Below are 25,232 nucleotides of genomic sequence, written 5' to 3'. Positions count from 1 at the left end.
ACCGATGACCATTAACATTCTAATCGCACATCTTTTCTTCCAACGGCCGAAAATTTATGAGTACAAAAGGGTTTATACTCGTAAGAGTAAAGTAATCCTATCTATACTCTTTATGAGTATAAACTCTCTTATACTCATAAATTTTCGGCCGTTAAATCTATCCCTTTGATTATTTTCACAAGTTAGATCATATTATTCAATCAGGCACCCACTCAACTTTAGAGAACCACTATCATTCTAACTGAAAGATCATTATCATCATAACCGCACATCTTTTTATCCAAGAGCCGAAAATTTATGAGTGCAAAAAGATCTATACTGTGTAGTAGCCCTAATCTCTCTCTATATTTATTATGGTCTATGGCTGACATGGTGGACAAGGTTCAGTCATTGCTATATTCCTGAAGCAATCAGATCAGCAGGCCGAGACACAAGAGTAAGTGCAAAATTGACTCCGGAGGGAGACGAGTCAGAAGATCGCGTCAGCAACAGCGTTACATATTTTGACTTCTTTTTATTGGCTTTGCGTCCGAGCATTTCTTGCTCGAGAAAGAGACAAGGAGAAGCCGCTTCTGGGATGGAGACAAATTAACTAATATTAAATTAAATGTTTTCTAATCCAAATTGCCCCGCAAAAATGAATGCGACCTGAATGACTATCACAATTTTTTTACTTTTTTAATTTGAGGTGCATTATTATTGGTGTCGTCATTCATACAATCATACTAAGTACTTATTATTTATATAGCATATAAAATAATAATAATAATAATAATAGATAAAAAAATATAAAATTTATATGAATTATTATAAGAGTAGTACTACTGTACTATTAAAAGCATAACAGTTTTTGTGCTCATAAGTTTCTAATTATCTATCAATTTTGATGAATAGTTAGTGTAAGAGAGAGAAGAAGGAAAATTTGAGAAAAATTAAATTTCTTAATTTTGCTTCTCTTTTAATATCTTCCTAATTTCTCTTTTCTCTCTCACCCTAACCACTCATCAAAATTGATGAGTGATTAGAAACTTACGAGTACAAGAGTTGTTGTGCTCCTAACAATACAGTAACAATGCTGGGATTATAGATTGTTTTAAAATAACTAACTAATTTTTTAAAATTTTGATTTCACTGTCTAACTTTTTAATTTGTTTGATTTGAACCAGTCAACGGTATTTTGACTTCAAAATTTAAACATATATATCTCAACTTCGAAATGTTTGCTATTAAGTAATTCCACAGCCACGTGTGTGTGTGTGTGTGTGTGTGTGTGTGTGTGTGTGTGTGTGTGTGTGTGTGTGTATTAAATATGAGAGATTTTTTGAAAGAAAATTTATTGAATATACAATTTAAAAAATCCTATCTTTTAACGGTTTAAATTTTTAAAACAATCCGTTGTTTAAAATGATACCGCAGTGAGATATTTTGATTTTGAATCTCATTAACGTTAGTCAAGAGCTATTATTCATTCCATAAAAACAAGTTTTGAATTACCATGTTTTATTAAAACATGGATGGTAAAGTGGCCATTTATGTAGAAAATGGTAAATTTAAACACTATCATAAATGTGTTACTCATGTGATTTAGACACTACATTAATTTGTTAGTTCAACTTTGAAGGGACAATAATTAAAATTTACCAGTTTATGCATACAAAGCATCTAAAATTTCCAAATTTTTAAAATCCCCATTTTTTCCACTAAAAAAACTCCATTTCCTATCAATTCTCTACTATAATAAATAATAAATACAGCTACTAGCCGTTGTACCAAAAATTCAAACATGATGGGACCAAAAGTGGCTTTACACCTAAAGTGCTTAATTTGAATTTAAATTGGGTAGAGAATAATTAAAAAACAAAAACAAAAAATTAAAGTTCCACCCGAAATGAGTGGCTCAAGCATCCAAAAAGTTGTCGAATTTTATGCTTTTAAAAAAATTTTGGACATAAAAATTTATCACTCTCTCCACATGAGTTTCATCTAGAAATAAAGTAGGTTTATAATTAGTCACGTGGGTTGGTGTAACTCTCAATCCAATCATAAAACTTAGGATTAATTGCATTTAGCTTTTTCTAAACATATGATATATTTTTATAAAATTTAATTTTTTATTTTTATTTCTGTAAAAATTTTAATATTTCTAAATATTTCTCTACTGTTAGGATCGGTAGAAAAAATATAATTAGCTATAAGTAAAATTGAAAGATAGGCAAACTATATAGGTTTCACTATAAAAGTAATGTAATATATACATAATAAATATATCTTAATATGTTAAATATATTTTAAAAAAATATTTAATTTTGATTAGTGAATGAGAAATTGACTTTTTTATCCCTCTTATATTATTAGGTAAAATACTTTTTGGGAGGACATTTCTGTATAATTCTAAGAATTGGGAATTTTAGAGAGATATATTTGTAAGTGCAAATATATAATTTTATTTATCTACTGTTAAAAAATAAGGCTAAATTACAAAAAAATTTTATCAAAATTCGATTTTTCACTTTTTTTTTCATGTCATTTAAAAACCTACACTTTATTCCCTTGTAAGATAAAAAATATTCACAGAGGGATACGTTATGAATTGTGAGGACAAAATGACTATTTTACCCCTCATCATTTTGCCCATCATCATGTTCATAAGAGAAAAGGCTGAGGGTATTTTTGGCAAAAAAAAATATATAATAATATTTTATAAACGAAAACCTAATGGTTTACTAACGGCAGGGGACGAAGTGAACATTTTTTATTTTACATGGGGCAAAATATAGGTTTTTAAATGACAAGAAGGAAAAGTGAAAAATCGGATTTTGACAGAAAATTTTATATAATTTAGTCAAAAAATAAATAGTGCTCGAACAGTAATAAATCAGAGAGCAAATATGAATATCATTTGACTTTTATAAAATAAAAATTAAAATTAAAATTTATATAAATATATTTACTATTCGATACGTCAATAAAGAGTTATATACAATTAACCCTAAAAAAGTATAATAAAAGTGGGCTAAGATTAAACACCACTTTTGCCCCGACATTCCCCAATTTTGTCCTGAAGAGGGCGACCAAAAAGGGCGGACAAGCTCTACAAAAGGCTGGAAATAGGCACTTGATTTGAAATTCCAACTTTTTTATTCATATTACACACCCCTAAATTTTAATTCCTTTTCCTTTTCGACTCTCTGAAACCTTTTCTTTCTCTGTTTACTAATTGTGAAACAATCGTTGTACTCTAAAAATTTAAGCTGTTAGAGAACGGTGTTTAAACATTTTTATATTTAACACTCCCCCTCACGTCTGGGCTCGAAACTTTTTAATCGGCCCATGACGTGGGTTTAAATTAAATAGGAAAAAATTAATATACTAGGAGCCTGGCGTGACTCGAACTCAGCACCTCCTGCTTTGATACCATGTGAAACAACCGTTGTACTCTAAAAGCTTAAGCTATTAAAAAATGGTGTTTAAACATTTTTATATTTAACACTAATCGTTTGATTTAGGTATTTTCATTAGCAATTTTGGCGATTACGTTAGAATGAAAATAAATGCGCATCTCTCACGAGCATTTATTTTGATTCTAACAGACTCATCAAAATTACTAACAAATGAGTTAAATCAAACAGTTAGTAAATAAGAGAGGCGTAAATCAATAAAAAAAAAAAATCAGGAGGTCGATTTTAAAATGAGTTGAGGTTTAACAGGTGCGTCTGCATTTTAACCGACCAAATTGCCTCCTCGAACTTTTGGCAGAATTTCACTTTATCTCTCAAGCTTCTAAAATGGGAGTAAGTAAGTGCTTCATGTTACTTCCTTTCCTCAAAGAGTTGAGGATTGCAAATAAAAATTACCAATTAAATTAAAGAGAAATCAAAATGTCGAGGGAAAAAGAGGGATTTGCAGCTGAAGAAAAGCTTTTCGGAGTAATTTTTTCGGCAAAAAGACTAATTTTGTCAAAAGTTTAGGGGGCAATAACAAATTATTTCGTATCCAAAAAAAATTATTGTTGATCAATTTCGTAGAGTTTTAAACTATCATTTCTATTTTATACCGTCAATAAAAATTTCAAATTCTTTTTTGCATTAAGCACTTTACTAATATACTGTAGAAACAAAAGCAAGCAAATTAAGCAGGCTCTATAAGAGTTCTTCTACTATGGTTTAATATATCAAACTCTTATTTGTTTAGTTTTTTATTTTTTTTTTTTGGATAAAAAATAATAATATCTGTGTGGTTAGGGTCTTATTTTCCATACATAAAAAGGACTGCACAAACAAAACAACAAACTTGATAGGATTCTTTTTGTCCTCTATTCAACTCCCAGCATCATTGCTTTGTCTTTTTAGCATGCAGGGGAGAAACTTCTTGATGCAGCAATTTCATGATGATATATGATATATAGGAGCAAATTCCAGGTACAAATTCAAACTAAACCTAGACAATTCTCCATAGAACTAGCAAAACTAAACATTCTAATAATTTTATTAGTGGTTAGTGTTACCTTGTATCGAATATAAGTTTTAAGAATGTTTCTGAATTATCGACCGTCTCTAGAGCAAATGGCAAAGAGCTTGGTGGTTAGTATCCGATACCTAAGTTCGAATCCTACTTGATTCACATTTTCAGCTAAGTTTATTTCTTAATAAAATAAACGAAGCGGATAGCGTGCTACCTATCTCTAAAAAAAAAAAAAAGAAGAATGTTTCTGAATTGTTCTTTATTTGATTGATTTTTTTGAATAATATGATATTAAAGTAAATCTGACCATCTCAGCTCTCAGAGGCTGTTTAATTGGTTGCATATAGTTGCAAATGCATAATTGTAACCAAATTGAGATCTAAATTCATTTTTTCGTTAGATGCATTTAAATTTAATTGCTACAGTCGGAATTGCATGAGGAGGCGCAATTCAGCAGTTGAAATTATACCCAAATTGACTGCAGTTTCAACTGTAATAATTGGAGAGAGTGATTTTAAAACAAAAGATAAACTTACCATCTTAATCACTTTTTAAATAGAAAAAATATATTTTTTTAATATTGGAGATAATCCCACAATCGTATATATGAAGTGATAAAATTTTAAAATGTGCTTCTCAACTGTAAGCAACTAAACAACTTATTTATAGTAACAATATTTTCTACCGCATTCAATCAAATAAGAAGTGTATAGTTATAACTATTGCATTTTTATCTGCATGCATCTCCAACTACACTGCATTACTAATTTATATCCAGCCAAACAGTTTGTAAGAGGTCACAGATTTTGACACTATGTTAAAACAATTTATGAACCGTTTGTTATAAGATCAATCTTTCGAACAATACCGTATCAAAACCAGCTAGTTCAAAATGCTCAGAGTGATGAGTTGTATAAGATCATTAATTTGTGGGGTAACACTTGATCCATCATTTTACACATATTTATGTGCACATATTTTAGACCAATTGAGGTAATTTTTCTTGCATCCTCATTTTTATTTGTATTATTTATTTATTTATTTATTTTTTATTCGGCCTCTCAGGTCATCTTCTATACCAGCTCAATGCTACCAAACTGAATGAATTTGGGGACCAGTATGGGCCAATTTATGTCAACAAAAAGGACTAAAATGTGACCAATTTAATATAAGTGGGCCAAGGTGGGTCACCCAATGAATTAGGATTAAATAATTTGAGATTAAATATGTAGGTATGGTATAATAAATGAAGCTGGTAAGTTAGTTCACATTGTCCCATTATGTACCAACCTGTAAATTCAATCTTCAAAAAAAAAAAAAAAAACACCATATCTACATTGTCCCATTAAATATTTATGACTTTTTTGCCAAAAAAAAAAAAAAACTGTTTTTGCATACCAAAGTTTTTAAAAACCGCCTAAAAAATCTTGTGTATTAAATACCCCATATCTCTCTTCTCTGCCTCCTCTTTGCGAGCCATGTCTCAATCGCCAGCGGCTTTAAGCACTCATCTCACCTTCCCCGTTTCCATACTTACTCGGTCGCATTCGCATTATGAACACTTTACAACCAAGAGGAATGGCGAACTTGATCCACTTGTTGCTATAGCGGTTTGGCGTTTCGCTAGAGACTGAGATGAAGGTGACAAAGAAGAAGGGGGATGATCGCTTGTTAAGAATATTTTTTGAAGCATGTTCGTAGTGAACGTAGGCATTGGCGACGAGGTGGTGTACTAGTGAGAAAAAAAAATTCGGTAGGCGACACGGTGATACACTATTTATTAAAAAATTATACTATGCGAACAAGTGTTACACTGTTTAGTAAGAAAGTTATAATATTTTACAGTTTAATATATGTAGCAAATAGTATAATTTTTTTATTAAATAGTGCAATATATCTTCAAATAATATTCCTTTTTTAAAATAGAGCAACATTGAAGAACTATATCCCTCATTAATAGATAATATTAAAGACGTTATTAATTAACTCTCATATTAATTTCGTATAATTAAAGAATGAATGCGAAATGAAGCTACAAAATCATGAGCTCGAGCCTTTTTAGTGACTAAAAAATAGCTTTGAATAGAGATTTTTTTTTTTTGCATTTTAGTCCCCTCAACATTTTTTTTTTACAAAATAATTTTAGTAAATTTATATTTGTATATAGGGTAAATTGTATTGTTACTCCCTGAACTTTTGGTGAAGTTTTACTTTACCTCTTAAACTTCTAAAATGGACATCTAACCCCCTAAATTTTAATATTCTGTTCATATCACCCCTTCCGTCAGTTTTCCGTCAAGCTCCGTTAACCGGAAATTGACGGAAGGGATAAAACGAATGAAATATTAGAGTTTAGGGTGTTAGATGTCTATTTTAGGAGTCTGGAGGATTAAGTGAAACTCGCCAAAAGTTTAGGGGGTAACAATACAATTTACCCAAATTTTTACTATAAATTATTTTTATATTTTTATATTAAAAATTTCTAATTGGCTGAAATGAAGTATAAAATTTTAATTTAAATATATTTTATAGAACAATACTTTTAAAGATAAAAGGGACAAACGAGTACTACAGAAAATTAACTGAGAACTAAAATTTCTATATCCGAGTGAGGACACCTATTGTAAATCAACTATATTAGTGAGTACATTAGGATAGTTGAGTGTTCGAGCATCGTAGATAGTTAGTATCGCTTTTTTTTTATCTTTAAGCCACTCTAATTCATTTCTTTCATTTTTATTTTATTACAATAAAATGTAAGATAAATTATGGTATGATTTATTTTAGGATAAAAAATATATATAAATTAAAAATCAAGTATGATTACTAACTTGAGAATTAATAGTTAATCCATAAGTAACATATTATAATAAAAATTTATAGTCAAGAGTCCCCTAAGGAGTAAATTGCACTACTACTTTCTGAACTTTTGGCGAGTTTCACTTAACCCCCTAAACTTCTAAAATAGATATCTAACACCCTAAACTCTAATATTTCATTCGTTTTATCCCTTTCGTCAGTTTCCGGTTAACGGAGTTTGACGGAAAACTGACAGAAGGGGTAACATGAATGAAATATTAGAGTTTAGAGGGTTAGATGTGCATTTTAGAAGTTCGAGGGGTAAAGTGAAACTTCGCCAAAAATTCAAGGGATAACAGTGCAATTTACCCTTTGTATATATAACCCTCTTTTCGCCATGCAAGCATTATGTTGATATTTTTAAATTGAGTACGGCGATTGAATCATCTTGTTTATATCCGCATTCTAGTACCTCCATTTCAAATTAGGAATGTTAAAAATAAAAAAAGTTCAACTTAAAAATGCTATCTAAGCGCTCGCTGGCAACAAAAGAGCTATTTATACAAATATAAATTTATTAGGAATAATTTTGAGAGGTCTAAATGTAAAAGAAAAAAGCCTTTGAATGGATGATATAAGTGGGGCCGGTCTGCGGGCCAATAAATCAGCGGATCCGATAAGAGAGAGAAGCTGAAAACAGGTGGTACTCAACGGCGAAGTTTTTTTTTGAGAGATAGGTAACATTTTATCCGTTTTATTTATTTTATTAAAAAAATAAACTTAGCTAGAAATGTGAATCAACAGTAAAATTAATTCAAGAGACCATTTTCATTTTGAGTCAACTAGTGTAGTCCCTAACACGCCAGCAAAGATGCGTTGCTTCCTCTTCTTATCCACTTTTTGTTCATTAATTTATGGTAAATTTGTACCAAGGACCTCTCAACTGTAGCACGTTCTCAAATAGGCCCACAAAAAATTTAAATTCTTTTTAAACTTTATTTTTAATCTAGACGAGTGGTGGGTTATATCACTCGAAGAAGTTATTTATTTGGTCTAAACTCGAGTAACAAGACTATGTTTGTGAAGAATACAAAACGGGAATCATCTTCCGACATCTGAGGCGACAGCTTAGGAAACAACTATTAAGCTAATCAATGATCGATTAAATTAGAACTCTAGATGTTATTATTAGAAAGAATATCACACTGGTATCGCATAAGTTGTTGCTGTTCTTATATTTTTTTTGGAAAAAAAAATATGGACTGAGCTAGAAACAGTGCAGAATCATACGGGACAGGTGAAAATGTACTTCCATAAAGATGGAATAACACTTGTTTTTCTTTTTTTTCTCTAAACTTTAGAATATTTTATATAAATATATATATAGAGTCCGGCTGGAATACGATAGCATTAAGAATTTGGTACTATCGAATTTTTTATCATTAAATTTAATTCTTTAATTATTTATATCTGTTAAATTATACTATTCAACAAACCACTCACTCAACCCTGAAAGGCCCATATCACTAATTCACAATAGTAAAATTTGATATATTTTAGCTTTTTCTTCAACTAAGTAGTAAGAACAATATAACTCATACATTTCAAATTGAGTATGAATTATATACCTCACCCATTTAAGGATGAAGTTGCCCTCACAAATATATTACTAAAATGATAAACATTCTAAAATTATATGAATTAATTTAAAATTAAAAAATATATTATTCAATATTATTATTTTGTGTAATATTATTTTAAACAAAACTCCCTCGCCTCGCCCCTCAATTAAGCCCAATAAAAGCACCCCCGTTCACTGTTCCACTACACACATTTTAATCTTAAATATATAAATAAAAAGTTTAATTAAAAAAGAAAAAGCCCCCAAATGGCCAAATGCTCGATCGGCGCCCCATTTTCCTTCGCCCCCCACCCGAGAAAATTAATAATTAATATTATTATATCATCTCAACGCCGTCTAATAAGAAAACAGTCCCCTTGAGCTTGTTCTAATTTACCTGGATCTATAAATGCGCATCTAATAACAATCCCATTCGCCAAAACAACCCACCCTTCTCAGCTCACTCCCACCACCACCACCACCACCACCACCACCACCGACGCTTCTTCTTCCTCCTCCATTTTAATTCGGCGAATTCAAATTTTGGTGAGTCGGAAGAATAAATTTCCTAAGAATAATGGGCTACCTTTCTTGCCGGGCCGACTCCTCCATCGCGACGTGCCGCTCCATCTCCTCCATCGTCCCCGTCCAACCCCATAAACGCAGGAATTTCACCTCTTCTAAATCTAAATCTAAATCTAAATCTAAATCTGCTTCCGCGGCCGATCTATCTGATGGAGCTGTCTTGAGCGATGATGATGGCGGTAAGAAGTGTTTATCTGCTGTCGCTGCTGCTGCCGGCTGCTCGATCCGCAGGTTCAGCTACGCGGAGGTGGAGGCGGCGACGTCGAACTTCTCCGAGTCCGTCCTCCTCGGCCGCGGCAGCCACGGCGCCGTCTACAAGGCCGTCCTCCGCGGCTTCGCCCGCCCAGTCGCCGTCAAGCGCCCCTCGCGCCGCCGCCCCCCTTCTCCGCCCGCTCCCGCGGCCGCGCGCGACGAGGTGGAGAACGAGATCGACATCCTCTCGTCCCTCCGCGGCCCCCGCCTCGTCAACCTCCTCGGCTTCTCCGCCTCCGACGGGGGCGGGGGCGGGGGCGGGCGGGAGGTGGTGCTGGTGATGGAGTACATGCCGAACGGGACCTTGTACGACCTGCTGCACTCCAACCCCCGCCCGCCCGGCTGGGCCCGCCGGATGCGGCTGGCGCTGCAGACCGCCAAGGCGCTGCTGACGCTCCACTCCGCCCGCCCGCCCGTCATCCACCGCGACGTCAAGTCCGCCAACGTCCTCCTCGACCGCAACCTCGACGCCCGCCTCGGCGACTTCGGCTCCGGCGGAACCGCCGCCGCCGCCGCCTCCGCCTCCGCCTCCGCCTCCGCTGCCGGCTCTACCCCTCCAGCCGGCACTCTCGGCTACCTCGACCCCTCCTACGTCACGCCCGACAGCCTCAGCACCAAGACCGACGTCTTCAGCTTCGGAATCCTGCTCCTCGAGATCATGAGCGGCCGCAAGGCCATCGACGTCGCCCACTCCCCGCCCTCCGTCGTCGAGTGGGCCGTCCCGCTCCTCCGCAAGGGGAAGGTCGCGGCGCTCTTCGATCCCCGCATCCCCCCGCCCCGAGACCCCGCCGCGCGGCGCCGCCTCGCGGGGCTCGCGGCGAGCTGCGTGCGCTCCTGCAGGGAGCGCCGGCCCTCCATGGACCAGGTGGTCGACCAGCTCAAGGCGCTCAGCAGGACCCTGCCGTCCCGCGCCTGGAACGGCCTCGTCGTCGGTAATCCCTGCTCCGTCGTCGACACCCAGGGCGGCGCCATTTCGAAGCTGAGGCCCCACGGCGGCCTCAATTCCGAATTGCGATTTATCAACGAAGACGAAATTGAAGAGCCCGAGCCCTCTGCCAGTGCCGCCGCTGTCGAGGAGGAGAAGGAGAAGGAGGAGGACGAGGACGAGGACGAGGAAACCCTGATTTTCGCCAAGAAGCCGCCTTCCGCCGCGGCGAAGGGATCCCGCCCGTCAAGGAATGCGAAGGTGTTCTCCGAAGCCGGCACAAGGGAAAGTAGGAATCTGATGGAACTCATGGCAGACAGCAGTTTCGTCAGCGGCCAGAGATCTATCATCAGCAGGGCGAGAACGGTCCATCTTGCACGATCCGTTTGCGATGACAAGAATTCGCTGCCGTTCTTGAGGAGGAATCAAACAGTAAGAACAGTCCTGTTTGAGAAAATATCGAGTTGAGCTGTAGATCTTGTTTAGATACACCCAGTTCTTTCAAATCTACCTATGTTTGTGTTATCATTACTGTTCAATTAAACTATTTACATTTGGGAAACAGCTCGACGAGTTCTCCCGATTGTAGCGATGGTAATTTCAATCTAGGCCCAGAAAAAGGGCTTTTTTGTTATCTAAATTGAATGATACAAATGTTGCATGTAGAACTGGAATTCGTGCTTCACACACCCTTCTTATCTCGCATTTCATATATTCGATCTTCCTGAAGCATAGGGGATTGGAACCGAAAGTTTTGTTCGGATATAGATGTATGCTTGACAAAAGATAGTAATATCTATATGATGCTTTGAACCAGGTGAAGGAGATTCCTAGGAAAGTTCATAGGTTTTTAGCGAACATGGAGACTCACATGATCTTGTTTGATTCTCCGTAAAGATTGTATTGAGTACCCATTCAGTACCCTTTTTTAGAACTTCGATTTACCTGATTGACCCTTATAGATTGGATAGCGCCGTGCCCTGACTGGAGAACACCATGAAGGCATCCATATTAAGATTCTTTTCTTGCATGATATGACAAACGGTTCGTTCTAGGTTCTTTGCATTGAGTGGTGATTTAATATGGAGCCTCATGTAAGCAATGCGAAAAACAGAATTACTTGAGATGCTCGTTTATGGAATCTGTCCTTTTTTAGGTATTATCGCCAAAAATTTCTCGTGAAAAAGCAAGAAAAACCCAAACATTTAACTCACATGGACAAGTCTATGAGGTACGGTATGTTCTTGGTCATAGTCTTCTCTTGTTTCTTATGAAAAGAGGCTCTATAATAATCCCATGACTATAAAATCTAGCATTGGCATGTTAGATCAATTTGATATTATGAGGATGAATCTCGACTTTCAACACCTCAAAAGTTTTTGTTTACCTGGCAACCAAGAGAAGAAACACAAAAGTGATAAGTCGATGTATGATGTCTCGGCATGCAGTCGGTTTCAGATTAGGCTCAAATAATGCAACATGCTTCGTGATCAAAGTAGTAGATAGGCTTAGCTTATTGGATCTTTAACAATCATTTCTCGAATTTGTTATGAGGACAACAGAAGAAAGAATAAACAGTAACAAGAACCTACAAATTAACTGTTATTTTATCTTGCTGAAGAAATATGGTAGTTAAAAACTGAAGATGAAGAAGATAAGAGGAGAAACTGAGGATCATGGACTCGCTTTTTCAAGCCTGAGCTGCTTATGGATCGGCGTAAAAGCAAAGATAAGTTGACATCTGCTACTGATGGACTGCTGCAGTGTATACCAGTAAGCATACTCTTGGTAAGGAAAACTCTATACCGAGGCGATTATCAAAGAACAGACAGAAAAAACATTCTGCATAGAATGCTCTTCTGTTTATCAAAATCTTTACAGACAAACCATTAGCAGGCTAAGAATATATGCAATTTCCTTGTATTCCTAAAATTAGGTGCTTGCATTGGGAGATTTCTTTAATTGATCCACTTGACTATGAAAGCATCAGTTTTTCAGTGCTGTTTCCCACTCTCTTCGGCTCAATTATATGATAAAAGCTTATTACATTCCCTGTCTAGACCATCTATGTTACCAGATAGTAATATATTTGATATCACATTCTGACCAAATGGCTGTAGCCTTTTTGTATTTTGCTGTTTATGTATTACTAATCCTGTTCCTTATTTTAGTTTCTCCAGTTCTTGAGGTTATATAGCTAATTGAAGCATCTCAGGTGGTGTAAAACTTTGTACTGTTTTCTTCATTTTTTTTTTTTTTTGTTTTCTGATGTTAAATGTATGCCTTAATTCTTCAGTGGTTGCAATTTCAGATTTGGCACATCTTCTTCAGTCAATGATACTTTTCTTTTGCTTTCTTAGTTGAAAATTTTCCCCTAAAGTTCATTACTTGCGTCAACAAAATGGTGTTGGTAGGATGACTTTTCCTTGTCAGTACTTTCCTTGTCTATCCTTGTCTGAAGTGCTTATGACATAAATAATTATTTTTGGCGTCATAAAATTTTCATAAATGGTGGACTGCTTAAGATTATTGTATGCAAGATGTTTGTTTCGCAAAGTAATAAAAAGATAAAAATTTGACAGCAATATATATATATATATATATATATATATATATATATATATATATATATATATATATTTCAAAGGCCAAATTTTGTTTAGGGAACTAAATTTTAATTTATATTAAATAAGTAGCTGAATTTAAATCTATTTCAATCATGTCGCTTTCTTTAATTTTATACATTTTAAAACAAAATGACAAAGTTGCAGCTAATTTAGTGAACCTTCAAGTTGTAAGGTGAAGAAAATTTCTCTTATAAGTTAAATAAAGGCTAAAATACGAAAAATATTATGTAAATAATCACTTTTTACTTTTCCTTTCGTGCTTTCAAAAATTTATATTATATTTTTTCAAAATTTTAAATTAATGCATATTGTCCGTACCGTTGGGTTTCGTCAACTTTTTGTCAATTTTTTAGAAACTATAATAAAAATAGTCTTAAAAATTATTAAAATTATTTTGTCAGATTCAGATTATTTCGGTTTCTCCATTACACCATAATCTCTAAAATTATTTCGTAAAATTGAAAATATAAACTATAAACATTGTAAAGGCAAAAAAATAAAAAAAATAAAAAATTATTTATTTTTTATATTTTAGCCTTACATAAAACTTCACCTTGAATTAATATATATTAATCTAATTTGGTCCCTTCCTCGCCGGAGCCAAGCGTGAGTTTCGCCAGAAAAAATCTTGCAAAAAAAGGGAGAGGGAGAAAATGGGCGGAGAAGTTGTCGGCGGCGGCGGCGGGCAGCGATGCGTGGTTTTGGAGCTGCCGGCGAAGGAGGAGGAGGAGTCGGCGACGGCTGCCGGCAGCAGCAGCTTCGACCTGGAGAGGGCGGTGTGCAGCCACGGGCTGTTCATGATGGCCCCCAACCGCTGGGACCCACTCTCCAAAACCCTCACCCGCCCTCTCCGCCTCTCCTCCTCCTCCTCCTCCTCCTCCTCTCCCCACCTCTCCCTCCCCGTCCGCATCTCCCCACCCTTCCCGCCCCCTCCTCCTCCTCTCCGTCCTCGCCCCCGACCACCCCCTCTCCCCCCAAGACCTGCTCTCAATCTCGGTGCCCTAACCCTAACCCTAACCCTAACCCTAACCCTAACTCCGAGTCCATATATTCTCTCTCTGATCTCTCCGCTGGAGTTGGAAATGCTGATCGTGGGTCGGATTTGCAGGGCCAGGTGCGGCGGATGCTCCGGATATCGGGCGAGAACGAGCGGGTGATCAGGGAGTTCCACGACCTCCACGAGGGGGCTCGGGCGAGCGGCTTCGGCCGGGTTTTCCGGTCTCCGACACTCTTCGAGGACATGGTCAAGTGCATCCTCCTCTGCAATTGCCAGTTGAGTCATCCTTCTTTCTTCTTTCTTCGCTGCTTGAAATCGTTATATAACTCCCGCTCTACTTCTTTTAGTAGGAAGATGCAAGGCAAGGGTTTAAGTGTGTATCAGCACGGATTGTATGTATCGTGCGCCCCGTATCGTGCAAATAAAATATCGACACTATACAATCCTCATACCGATGACACAGCTCAAAACCCTATCTTCTTTTAAGTTAGCAAGTAGTTTTCTTAATAAAGTTCAAAAATTTTAATAAAAATACATGATAATAATTAGAATATTTTGTTGCTAAAAAAAATAAATATTTTCATGTTATTATGTGTCGGCACATATGAATTTTTTGTAACCGGCACGCACCGACACGGTTTGGCATGCACAGTGTCGTACCGTGCCAACAAGTTTCCGGCACAATTCTGTGCTATGACACTTAAATCCTTGATGTAAGGCCGTAGTTGGTGCATGTATATTGAATCAAGGATTTAAACGCAGCGGCACGAGATCATGCCGAAAATTTGTCGAAACAGTATGACACAATACGTGTTGGTCATAAAAATTCATTGTGTGCCGACACATAATGATATGAAATATTTATTTTTTTAGCAATAAAATATTATAATTGTTTATTACTTATCTTTATCAAATCTTTTGAATTGCTTTGAGAAAATTATTTACTAATTTTAAAAATAGAGGGTTTTGTATCGTGTCGATATCTTATTGGCATGGTAGATACGACATGTTTCGATGGTCACTTAAATCCTTGTATTGAATGATAGAATTGCTGGAGTTTAAAACAGATTGCACAAAGTTACAATTGGTTTCGTCTATCATGTATGCTGAACAAAAAATTGGGAAGAATTGAAACTAAATTGAAAAGTAAATCTTAATTCTGTCTATAAATCTCCTATAAATCTTTGCAGGTGGCCAAGATCATTGTCAATGGCTAGAGCACTTTGCGAGCTTCAACTGGAACTTAATGGCTCTAAACCTATGGAGCTTTTTCAACCAAAAACCCCTCAACCAAAAGAAGTCAAAAGAAAGCGTGGAACGGAACATGATGCGGCAATGAAATTAGAAACCAAGCTTGCAGAAAATGAAGTGGAGTTGGTGAATGACGTCGACCCGAAGCCCTTGAGCGTCTATTCATTTGCAAATTCCGAACTCCCAATTAACAGTGCAAGTGATGCTTCCATCACCATTGATCAGATTGGAGATTTTCCGAGTCCGGAAGAACTTGCCCATCTCGATGCAGATTACTTGGCAAAACGCTGTAAACTTGGATATCGTGCGCAGCGTATTATATCTCTTGCCAAAAGTATAGTGGAGGGGAAGTTAGAGATTAAGAAGCTCGAAGATTTATGCAAAGGGTATACGCTATCCTCGTATGACAAATTGGATGAGGAGCTCTCACGTCTCTCGGGCTTTGGTCCTTTCACGCGCGCCAACGTCCTCATGTGCATGGGGTTCTACCACAAAATTCCAGCTGATTCTGAAACAATTAGGCATTTAAAACAGGTCCATTTTACCGACCGCTACATGATTTTCAGGAACAAATACGCTAACGATTTTAAAATTCTCTTGCAGTTTCATCGGAGAAGTTGCGCTGTACAATCTGTTCAGAAGGACATTGACGCAATCTACGGGAAGTATGCCCCGTACCAGTTCTTGGCATACTGGTACGCAATTTAAACTAATGGCGATTAAGTTTTGTATCTACATCAGAGAACAGGCGTTATCTGATCCTTCATGCGTGTCCTTTTTGCTTTTAAATTAGGTCTGAGTTGTGGGAATACTACGAGAAACAGTTTGGAAAGACGAGCGATATGCCGCCATCACATTACCAACTAATTACTGCAAGCAATATGAGGAGGAAGGCTTCTGAAAAGTAATGTTTGAGCAATTGTGGTAACAATATGGTCATCAAGTGGGGAATTCCTTTTATTTAGGGAAAAAATTTGTATCCATATTGTATTGTGTGAGTTAGTATAACATCTTCTTCAGCCAACTTGTAATCGATGAATGGTAATTATTTTCGCGGAAATGCTATGCCAGTGAAGATGAAAGGAGAAAAGAGACAAAAAAATGAGATGTAGTGAAGATGAAAGGAGAAAAGAGACAAAAAAAATGAGATGTTTAGAGGCTAATATTCAGTGTGTTATGGCACTTGCCCAATACTGCTATTCAGTGTGTTATGGCACTTGCCCGAGTCTCGACCATCTTTCAAAGTCATTGAATTTGATCATTTAAAGTTAGCAAGGTGCATTTGAAAAATGTTGCATCCAGTTTTTCTTTCTTGATTGATAATAAATGTTGTACCACTATACAGAAGTTGCAGTACTTGTAACACTATCTATTGCTATAATGTAAGAGCAATGCTACTGGAAGACTCTAGAAAAAAATATAAATTTAACACTCCATTCATTTAAAAACTTATTTTAAATTCTTAATTTGTCATTTTTTAAATACTAAAAATTTTAAGAGTTTTTAAATTTTACGATGGAGGGTGTAGCATTTCTCAAGTCAAAAGGGTCTGTTTTAAAATGGCCTATAGCTGGTGCACTAGCACATTGTCCAAAGAAAGAAAGAAAGAAATGAAGTAATTTTAAAAGGAACCTCTTTTGCATAGCTTCTAGGAGGAACAATCGGGACCGTAGGATTGTATAACAAAGAGATGTACGGCCGCGATTCAATCAGCGGTAACGGCAGTATCGAGGGGGCCCTACCGATTCAAATTCAAATCGTCCCCCTCTTCGCCCCTTCTTTCTAATTTTAACGTTACGATTCCTAAGCCCCCTCCACCACCACCCCCTCTCACTCCTCCTCTCTCCCCTCCTCCCTTCTCCCCCAATCCAATACCCACGTCTCTCTCTCTCTCTCTCTCTCTCTCTCTCTCTCTCAGAGGAGGAGGAGGAGGAGGAGGAGAACAAGCAACAATGGAGGAGCCATGTCGGCGATCGTTCAGAGACGGGCGCTTCGCATCGAGAAAAGCGGAAGAAGCTGGTGTGGCTCCCTTTCTCTCTCTTTTCCTCGGTTCCAATCTTTGTTGCGGGGGATGCAAATTCTAAGTTCATTTGTGCGTGAAATGAGGCGTTTTTGCTTGAATCCAGAGATGGCTCTAGCGAGAACGGGATTTTGAATGGAATCTTGATGTGGGTTTTGTTGGGATTTCCAACAAATTTTGGATCTTTGCTTTAAATTTTTCAGAACCTTTGTTCCACTTAAGATACAAGTAATCTCCATTATCTTTCTAGGGCTAAGGTTAGCATCCTTATATCTTTCCTGGGAAATTGGTGGGCATCGCCAACTCTTGTTCTTGTTGTTTCTACCGCAGCATGCAGGCGGTCCCAAGCGGCGAGCTGGCTGGAGAGCCTGCTGGGGCCTCTCGGCTTGCCGGTGCAACCCTCCGAGAAGGAGTTCATCTCCTGCTTGAGGAGCGGCCTCATCCTCTGCGGCGCCATCAACAAGATCCTCCCAGGTGCTGTTCCCAAGGTACATTTCCTCAATTTAATTCCTTTTCTGTTCTTCCTCCTTCCAATTCCGATCCTTATTTATTGTGATTGAATTGCATTTTCTGGGTTAAGGTTGTCGGCAATCAGCCGATCGGGGCCACGTGGGACAGCCAGCCCCTCACTGCTTATCAGCACTTCGAGAACATCCGCAACTTTCTAGTCGCTGTCGACGCGCTAAAGCTGCCGAGCTTCGAAGCTTCCGATCTCGAAAGGGTTGGATATACTACAACTTCAAATTAGATCACTTTACTACCTTAAAAACCCTTTTATATAATATTTTGGATGGTTCTTGTAGGATAATTTGGAGGCCGGGTCGGCGGCTAAGATTGTCGATTGTATTCTAGGATTGAAATCTTACCATGAGTGGAAGCAAAGCAGTGGAGGCAATGGGCCTGGGAAGTTCATGAAATCGCCAGTGGCTCCGCATTCCGCCAGCCGAGCTCAGTCTCGCGTCACCTGCTCCTCGGGTTTAATGGTCCGTTGTAGGCGATTGGACCTGACGGCACCCTTGGATAACAAGCCATCTTCCGAAAAGGAGAATCAAAAGAGTGAAGGTGGATAACTTTTGAGATTAAGTAACATATGAGATTGAAAAAACTTCTATACCTGCATATCTTGCTTGTAATTTTAAGCCCTATTTTCCTTCTCAGATGCAATGGACTCGCTCGTGAGAGTGCTAACAGATTGTATGCTAAACTCGAAGGAGAACATCAACAAAGATCTTCTAGATTTATGGAATCAGGGAAAATTGGTAATAGTTGTTTTCAACCGTATCGCTGGACTGACAACATTGTTTCCGTTTGTATTCTGTGACAGTTTTTCACTTGGACATGTTCTTGGTTTTAGGATCCCATTCAGCTATTTCGTAAGATCGTCTCAAGTTGCCCTGAAGAGGAACAGGTAAATAAACATGATATAAATCATGTACAGCATTCTTTTTCAGAAAGACTTATTTCTACAAGAGGTATTGGTGTATCACTTTGACAATATGTTCTGGTAGATTCTTGCACCAAAACCTTCTAGTGTCCAGTACCTATCATTTGCAGCTAAAAGTTTGTTTGATGCCCTAAACTAAATTTTTGTAAGCTCTCTTTGTTTCTCTCTACTATTATTGCAGTTCTTTTTTTCAATTCTGATTATGCATCTTCTAAATAAAGGAGAATCTCAAACACTGATGTGACTTTTCAAACCTTTATGCTGAGGCTAGATATCAAATTCTTGATTTAAGCCTACACGGTAGCTACAGAAATATGCTTTTTGCCTTTTCTATTATTGAAATCCATGTCCACTAAGGGCGCATTGTGTGCTTTTCTGATGTAGTTGAAATCGCTTCTTGAAGTTCATTCACTAGAAGAGAATGTGCTGAACAACGACTTATCTCAGAATCATGAGGTTAGACTTCTTGTTATGAGTCGAGACTGAATTTTTATATTTTGCAGTATTAGGAGTTAAATAGTCAATGTCAAATGTGAAGTAATGAACAAAATGCTATGGTTAGAGGTAATCGAAATAGTTTGACTGCCTTTTGTTTATGAGGGGACCGCTTATTAAACTTGAACATGAATGGCGAAGGAGGATTCATATGACTGATCCCATGTATTCGCTTTTCAGCATTTATATTGCCAAACCTCAATTTTCTTGGTATAAAATATAAAGCCTCAGTTGAGTTAGAGCGAAATATGTTAATATAAATGATAGATGTTGATTATAAATTTAATTGTAAATAAGTGTTACATCAACAGACTTTTCTTAATAGTAGTGTATGTGCTAATTTTGGTTAGTGCATCTTGCCCATGCCATAATGATTTATTGATTTATAGTTGGTTACAGTTTCAGTTGGAACTGACGATAGGATCATGTTAACCCAGAGTTGTTTGCTAGGTGATGATTTTAAGTGGTTCGCAAATATAGCTCTCGCCGATACTTGCATATATCCTCGGGAACTTTCGTTTATACCTAAATGATGAGTCTTCTTTCACCATTTGAAATTTTGAATAACTTGTTGGCTTATGGTGTTAATAAATGTGATTTGAGAGCTATGGTTGGAAGTCTGATGAAAATGATTATAGAATATTTGTAAATCTTGTCGTATAATAATAAGGATGTTAAGTTCTTTGATTGCATTAGATCTTATACTGGTAGTGTATGGTGATAGCTACAAGTTAAGATTGTTTTAGCAGCGTAAGATAGTCGTTGTAAACCCTTTAACATTTCCTATATGAAATGATGTTATTATGGTAGGCATGATTTGTTATGCTAGGTCCACTATATGCCAGTCATTATCATTCTCTTTATTTTGTTCTTTGCATATTTCAAAAGTCTATTCATATTGACACGTTACCAGTTATCCTAATAATAAACCAACTCCTTTAAAGTATACTGTACACTTCTGCAGAGTTATAAAGTATGTTCGGGAAAAGCTGATTCCTATCATTGGCGTCTTTTGGAAGCCCAAGAAAATGAACTTGCGGTAAGTCATCATTTTGTTATTTATCTGTTTGGCATTATATTTCAAGTTACCTATATGAGTTTCGGTTGTTCTACTATTTTTCTTTTTTTCTTGCTTTAGAATATCCTCTTATTAAGATATAGTAGCTTTATCGTCTAATATTTGTTATAATTGTTTATTCTTACTTGATGCAAAGTGAGCGTATCTGTGGTAAAAACTAGTGTTTACTTGCTACTCTGTCAATCTGATATTATTTAATGCCTTCAATTAACTTTTCAGGAACTCAAAACTATGCTCCTGAGAACTAAAGACGACTTTGTAACACTTCAGCACCAATTACAGGATGATTGCAAAAAAATACGTAAGAGCTAACAATTATGTAGCAAGCTGTAGTTATAATCGATATATGAGTCCTACTCTCAGTCATTTGATGGCAAGCTCTGTCAGGATGATTCTCTGGAAATATTGCTTATGAACTTCAGAAAGTTAACTGATGCTATTTATTAACTCTTATAGGATTTCATATTCAAGAGCTATCTGCTGCCGCTATGGGATACAATCAAGCTGTTAAAGAAAACCGGCAATTGTATAACACGCTTCAGGAGTTAAGGGGTAAGCAAGATTATGTGCACTAGTATACATTGAGATTGTCATCGGCAAAGGATGAATTATGACAATTATTATTTGCCAGGAAATATTCGAGTGTTTTGCAGGATCAGACCACTTATTGACTCGGGAGCTAAAACTTCAATCGACTACATTGGAAATGATGGCTCGCTGATGGTTCTTGATCCGCTTAAGCCACAAAGTGCACGCAAAGTTTTCCAGTTCAACAAAGTTTTCTGCCCAACTGCGACTCAAGGTCTTCTTCTACAAGCTTTTAGTGATCTTAGAATTCTTTCTTTCTTAATGAGTAATGAAATCCTAAATTCGCATTTATATGCAGATGATATATACAAGGACACACAATCTTTGATAAGATCTGTAATGGACGGTTATAATGTATGTATTCTTGCTTATGGCCAGACAGGTTCTGGTAAAACCCACACCATGGTAAGTTTAATCATGGAAATTCTCTCTGGTAGTTCTGCAAATTGTGTGTGTCGTGGGCTTTCGTTTTTATACTAAGCTTTACCACTATTTCTACTTTTGTTTTGTCTAAATAGTGTGGCCCATCAGAGAGATCTAGTAAGGAGATGGGGTTAAATTACAAGGCTTTAAATGACCTCTTCCAAATATCAAGAACACGAGAAGACGTGAAATACGAGCTTCAAGTTCAGATGGTTGAGATCTACAATGAGCAAGTCCGGGACCTTTTAGCAGAAGATGCAACAAGCACCAAATATCCTTTTGTACAAATATACTTATATTTCTTCCTCAATATAGTATTATATTAACTTATTGACTGTCTTTAACACAAGTGACAAAGGGCCCGACATTTGGTACCCAAGATCTCAAATTCGAAGCCTAGTTGTTTCACATTTCCTGCTAAGTTCATTTCTATAAAAAGAAAAAAGACGAAGCAGATAGCATGCTATCTCTCTCTCTTCAAAAGAAATATTAACTTGTTTTGGGGTCCTTAACGACAAGTTCACAATAGAGATTAGGACTTGCTCAAGCAATGGTGGGTTGAGCCTTCCGGATGCTATTATGCAGCCTGTGCAATCCACAGAAGATGTTCTGTTCAGAAATGTGATCTTAGAGAGGAGTGTGTTGCACTTTTCTATGCAGTGTTTTGACAGTTCATGTTCATGGTAAAGACATTTCGGGTAGCACGATTCACAGTTGCTTGTATTTAGTGGACCTTGCGGGTAGCGAAAGGGTCGATCGATCAGAAGCCACTGGAGACAGGCTAAGAGAGGCGCAACATATTAACAAGTCTCTTTCCTGTTTGGGAGATGTCATCACAGCCTTGGCTCAGAAGAACTCTCACATCCCATACCGAAACAGCAAGCTCACACAGTTGTTACAAAACTCACTAGGTTTTAAATCTGATTACCTTGTTATTCTTTTTTTTTTAATAGTAAAATAATTGGATCATGGAGGAGGAAGTACTTGCCACTATTTTCTTTTATAAGTACTCTCTAAATTTTCATTTCAGGTGGCAATGCAAAGATGTTGATGTTTGCTCATGTGAGTCCTGAGGCCGACTCTTATGTGGAAACAGTAAGTACGCTGAAGTTTGCACAAAGGGCATCTACTGTTGAGCTCGGTGTTGCCCATTCGAATAAAGAAAGCAGTGAAGTTCGGGAACTCAAAGAACAGGTCAGATGATATGTGTCATTTTATCCTTGGATTTGTTGCTCTTTCGACAATAAATTTAGGCACAAGTATAATTTATTTCGAACTAAGTGGCAGTACTTTATTTCGAATTAAGTGGCAGTACCAAGAGTGAATTATTTGCTTTCTTGTAGTAAGATGTTAACTGTCACTTGTAACATTTTCTAAATCAATTTGGATGTGATGTTCATAATTTTCTTATAGCTGTTCATTTATTGGCCACTTGTCCAAAAAGTAATATTTTGCAGCAGAAGGAAAAGTACGATTAATTTATCTGATGCTGGTTCAAACAACATCTAATTATTGGAAGCAATGTTTTTGCAGATTGATAGTCTAAAGAAGGCACTGGCAACTAAGGAAGCAGAAAAAGTTGCATCTTCATTGAAAATGAAAGAGAACACACCCCTCAGTGAGAGAGCAAAGCAAATGGTGGAGCGAACCCCTCCACGGTCTCGAAGGCTTAGCATTGAGAATACAACTAACTCAAAGGTAACTAAATCAACTAACCCAGATGATAGAAGGGTTCCTAAATCTCCAATCCCGATGCAAAAGGTGGCAACAGAATATGTGCCGATTCATCACAGACGGTCGAGCTTGGAAGGTCCAAATCTTGGAAAAACTAAATCAGCTTTAAAAGTAAGATGCCATATAGAAAGATAAAATTTGAGTTTTCAATTTGTGTAAAGGTTGTTTCATGTTTGGCTGTTGTTTGTTTTGATGCAGCTCAACTCTACAAATGAAGGAGAACCACTTAAGGGAAGCAATCACTGTAGTCAAGCAGCATTGCATGGTGGCGTGGAAGCAAAATCGAGAATAAATGAGGAGTGTCATAGTGTAGCTGATACTGATGCTTTCTTACAATGCTCTCCTCTTACTGGTAATTTGTCAAGAGATCAGTGTCTGTTGCTTGAGATGGAGAATCTATCTGGCTATGATTTCCAACAGAATACACCGAATAGAGTAATGAAATCTAGCGAGGTAGTGAGTATCAGAGATGAGCTCGGCAGTAAGTCAGAGATAAAAGGCTCAAATTCTATTGTCAGCAGCAAAGGATCCCATATAAGAAAATCCCTACAAAGTATTGGAAAATTGATAAATGGCTCCGAAAGAAGGTAATAGTACTTAAGAAGTTGGATGACGATGAAAAACTCATTTTGGATTAGCATATCTAACTTCATAATCGCTTTTTTATAATGCTTCTCTGAAATGTATAGGAACACTCAGCGCCCATCGGAAACACCATCATCCAAGTTCAGCATAAGCAAGAACATTGAGAGCAAGTCTCCTATTCCAATTGACGCGAGATCGAGGAGGCGGCAGTCGTTAACGGCTGTTCAGCCGTTGTCAAGGAGATCCTCACTTGGTGGAAAATCAGTGGATTCATGTGAGTCGAAAATTAGAATTTGCGACTAGTTCTCTCTTTTAACCTTATTATAGTAACTGCAAAGGTCTTCTCTGTTGAATGCTTGCTCATGTTCCCTCTGTTGTCTGATATGCTGAGGTCTAACCTTATTATACTCTTGCAGAGATAATGTGAAAAATATTATTTGTCTTTTCGCAAATCATCATGGCATGTCTTCTACTGCCGGTTTGAGCTTTCAATCACGCAATTAGGGTATTCAATGCCTGCATGATGGTGTCTACAATTTTAAGATCCAATGCTATTGTTTGACTCTTCATGATTAATTATCATCTCAAAGTTTCTGTCGCTGTGGTGGCAGATACAAACATGCCGAATCCGAGGACACCACCGCCTGTCCATCCATCTTCAAAGGCCACAAAGAAATGGCTATGAGTGATCAAGCGAAAACTTTCCTAGTCTCCCATTTAACTGTGGATGCCTCAACTTCCGGAGTTCCCGTGTCGCCTCGAATCTCTTGGTAGGAAGGCTTCCAAATCAGGTGAACAGAACTTGCTGAAGGAACTGCTGCTGCAGCTTCGGTTCGGGCTTCATTTGATTGTATGATTAGTCGTTGCTTTTCGGTTTTTAACGATTCTTCGTGGAAGAATAAATTTCACTTGTATATTACATCTTAGCCGCGTAGGTTTCTTCCTTAGTTATGAGAAGCTGATGTTGCAGCTTAATCAAGTTCAGATTCACTGACAACTGTAGTTCCTTCCATATGTTGTACTCTCCTCACTAACATATTTCATGTTGAACCAATCTTGTATACAACATGACATTCCAGATCACACATTGGTAGGAATAGCATTTTGGTTTGCTTACTGTTTTATCCTCCATATGCTACCCCTGTTTCAATTCTATGCCCTGAGTTCTAATTCAGAGTCCTTTCATTAGTCTACTGTGTGGAAAGTGGGCATAATTGAAATCAATATTTGAAATAACAAATTTGTAATTAAGGCACTTACCAAATTACAAGCATTATTATTATTATTATTATATTTTTGAGGCTCAAAAACTTATTTGTTTTTATTCTTTTAGATTTTCACTTTGTT

At 37.2% G+C, this 25,232-nt stretch overlaps 3 protein-coding genes across 3 annotated transcripts; all 3 read left to right on the top strand.

Moving 5' to 3' along the window:
* On the top strand, positions 9,100–11,288 carry LOC109708449 (serine/threonine-protein kinase-like protein At3g51990). Its single transcript, XM_020230196.1, has one exon. It carries the CDS (start codon positions 9,459–9,461, stop codon positions 11,109–11,111), a length of 1,653 nt encoding a protein of 550 aa, XP_020085785.1. The 5' UTR covers positions 9,100–9,458; the 3' UTR covers positions 11,112–11,288.
* LOC109709609 lies at positions 13,811–16,841 on the top strand. Its single transcript, XM_020231914.1, has 4 exons — positions 13,811–14,542; positions 15,458–16,052; positions 16,122–16,213; positions 16,312–16,841. The coding sequence occupies exons 1-4, from the start codon at positions 13,962–13,964 to the stop codon at positions 16,424–16,426; spliced, it is 1,383 nt and encodes a 460-aa protein (XP_020087503.1). The 5' UTR covers positions 13,811–13,961; the 3' UTR covers positions 16,427–16,841.
* On the top strand, positions 17,407–24,998 carry LOC109709608 (kinesin-like protein KIN-14A). Its single transcript, XM_020231913.1, is given in 20 exon segments — positions 17,407–17,537; positions 17,869–18,026; positions 18,119–18,259; positions 18,342–18,600; positions 18,697–18,797; positions 18,893–18,946; positions 19,367–19,438; positions 20,442–20,516; positions 20,775–20,856; positions 21,012–21,107; positions 21,187–21,357; positions 21,442–21,548; positions 21,662–21,837; positions 22,091–22,222; positions 22,224–22,477; positions 22,597–22,760; positions 23,100–23,411; positions 23,499–23,887; positions 23,990–24,159; positions 24,497–24,998. Coding segments are annotated over 20 exon segments (3,054 nt in total). The 5' UTR covers positions 17,407–17,470; the 3' UTR covers positions 24,571–24,998.

Source organism: Ananas comosus, linkage group 4 (genome assembly GCF_001540865.1).
Source record: "Ananas comosus cultivar F153 linkage group 4, ASM154086v1, whole genome shotgun sequence".
NCBI lineage: Eukaryota > Viridiplantae > Streptophyta > Magnoliopsida > Poales > Bromeliaceae > Ananas > Ananas comosus.
This window is presented reverse-complemented; position numbering and strand designations above follow the sequence as displayed.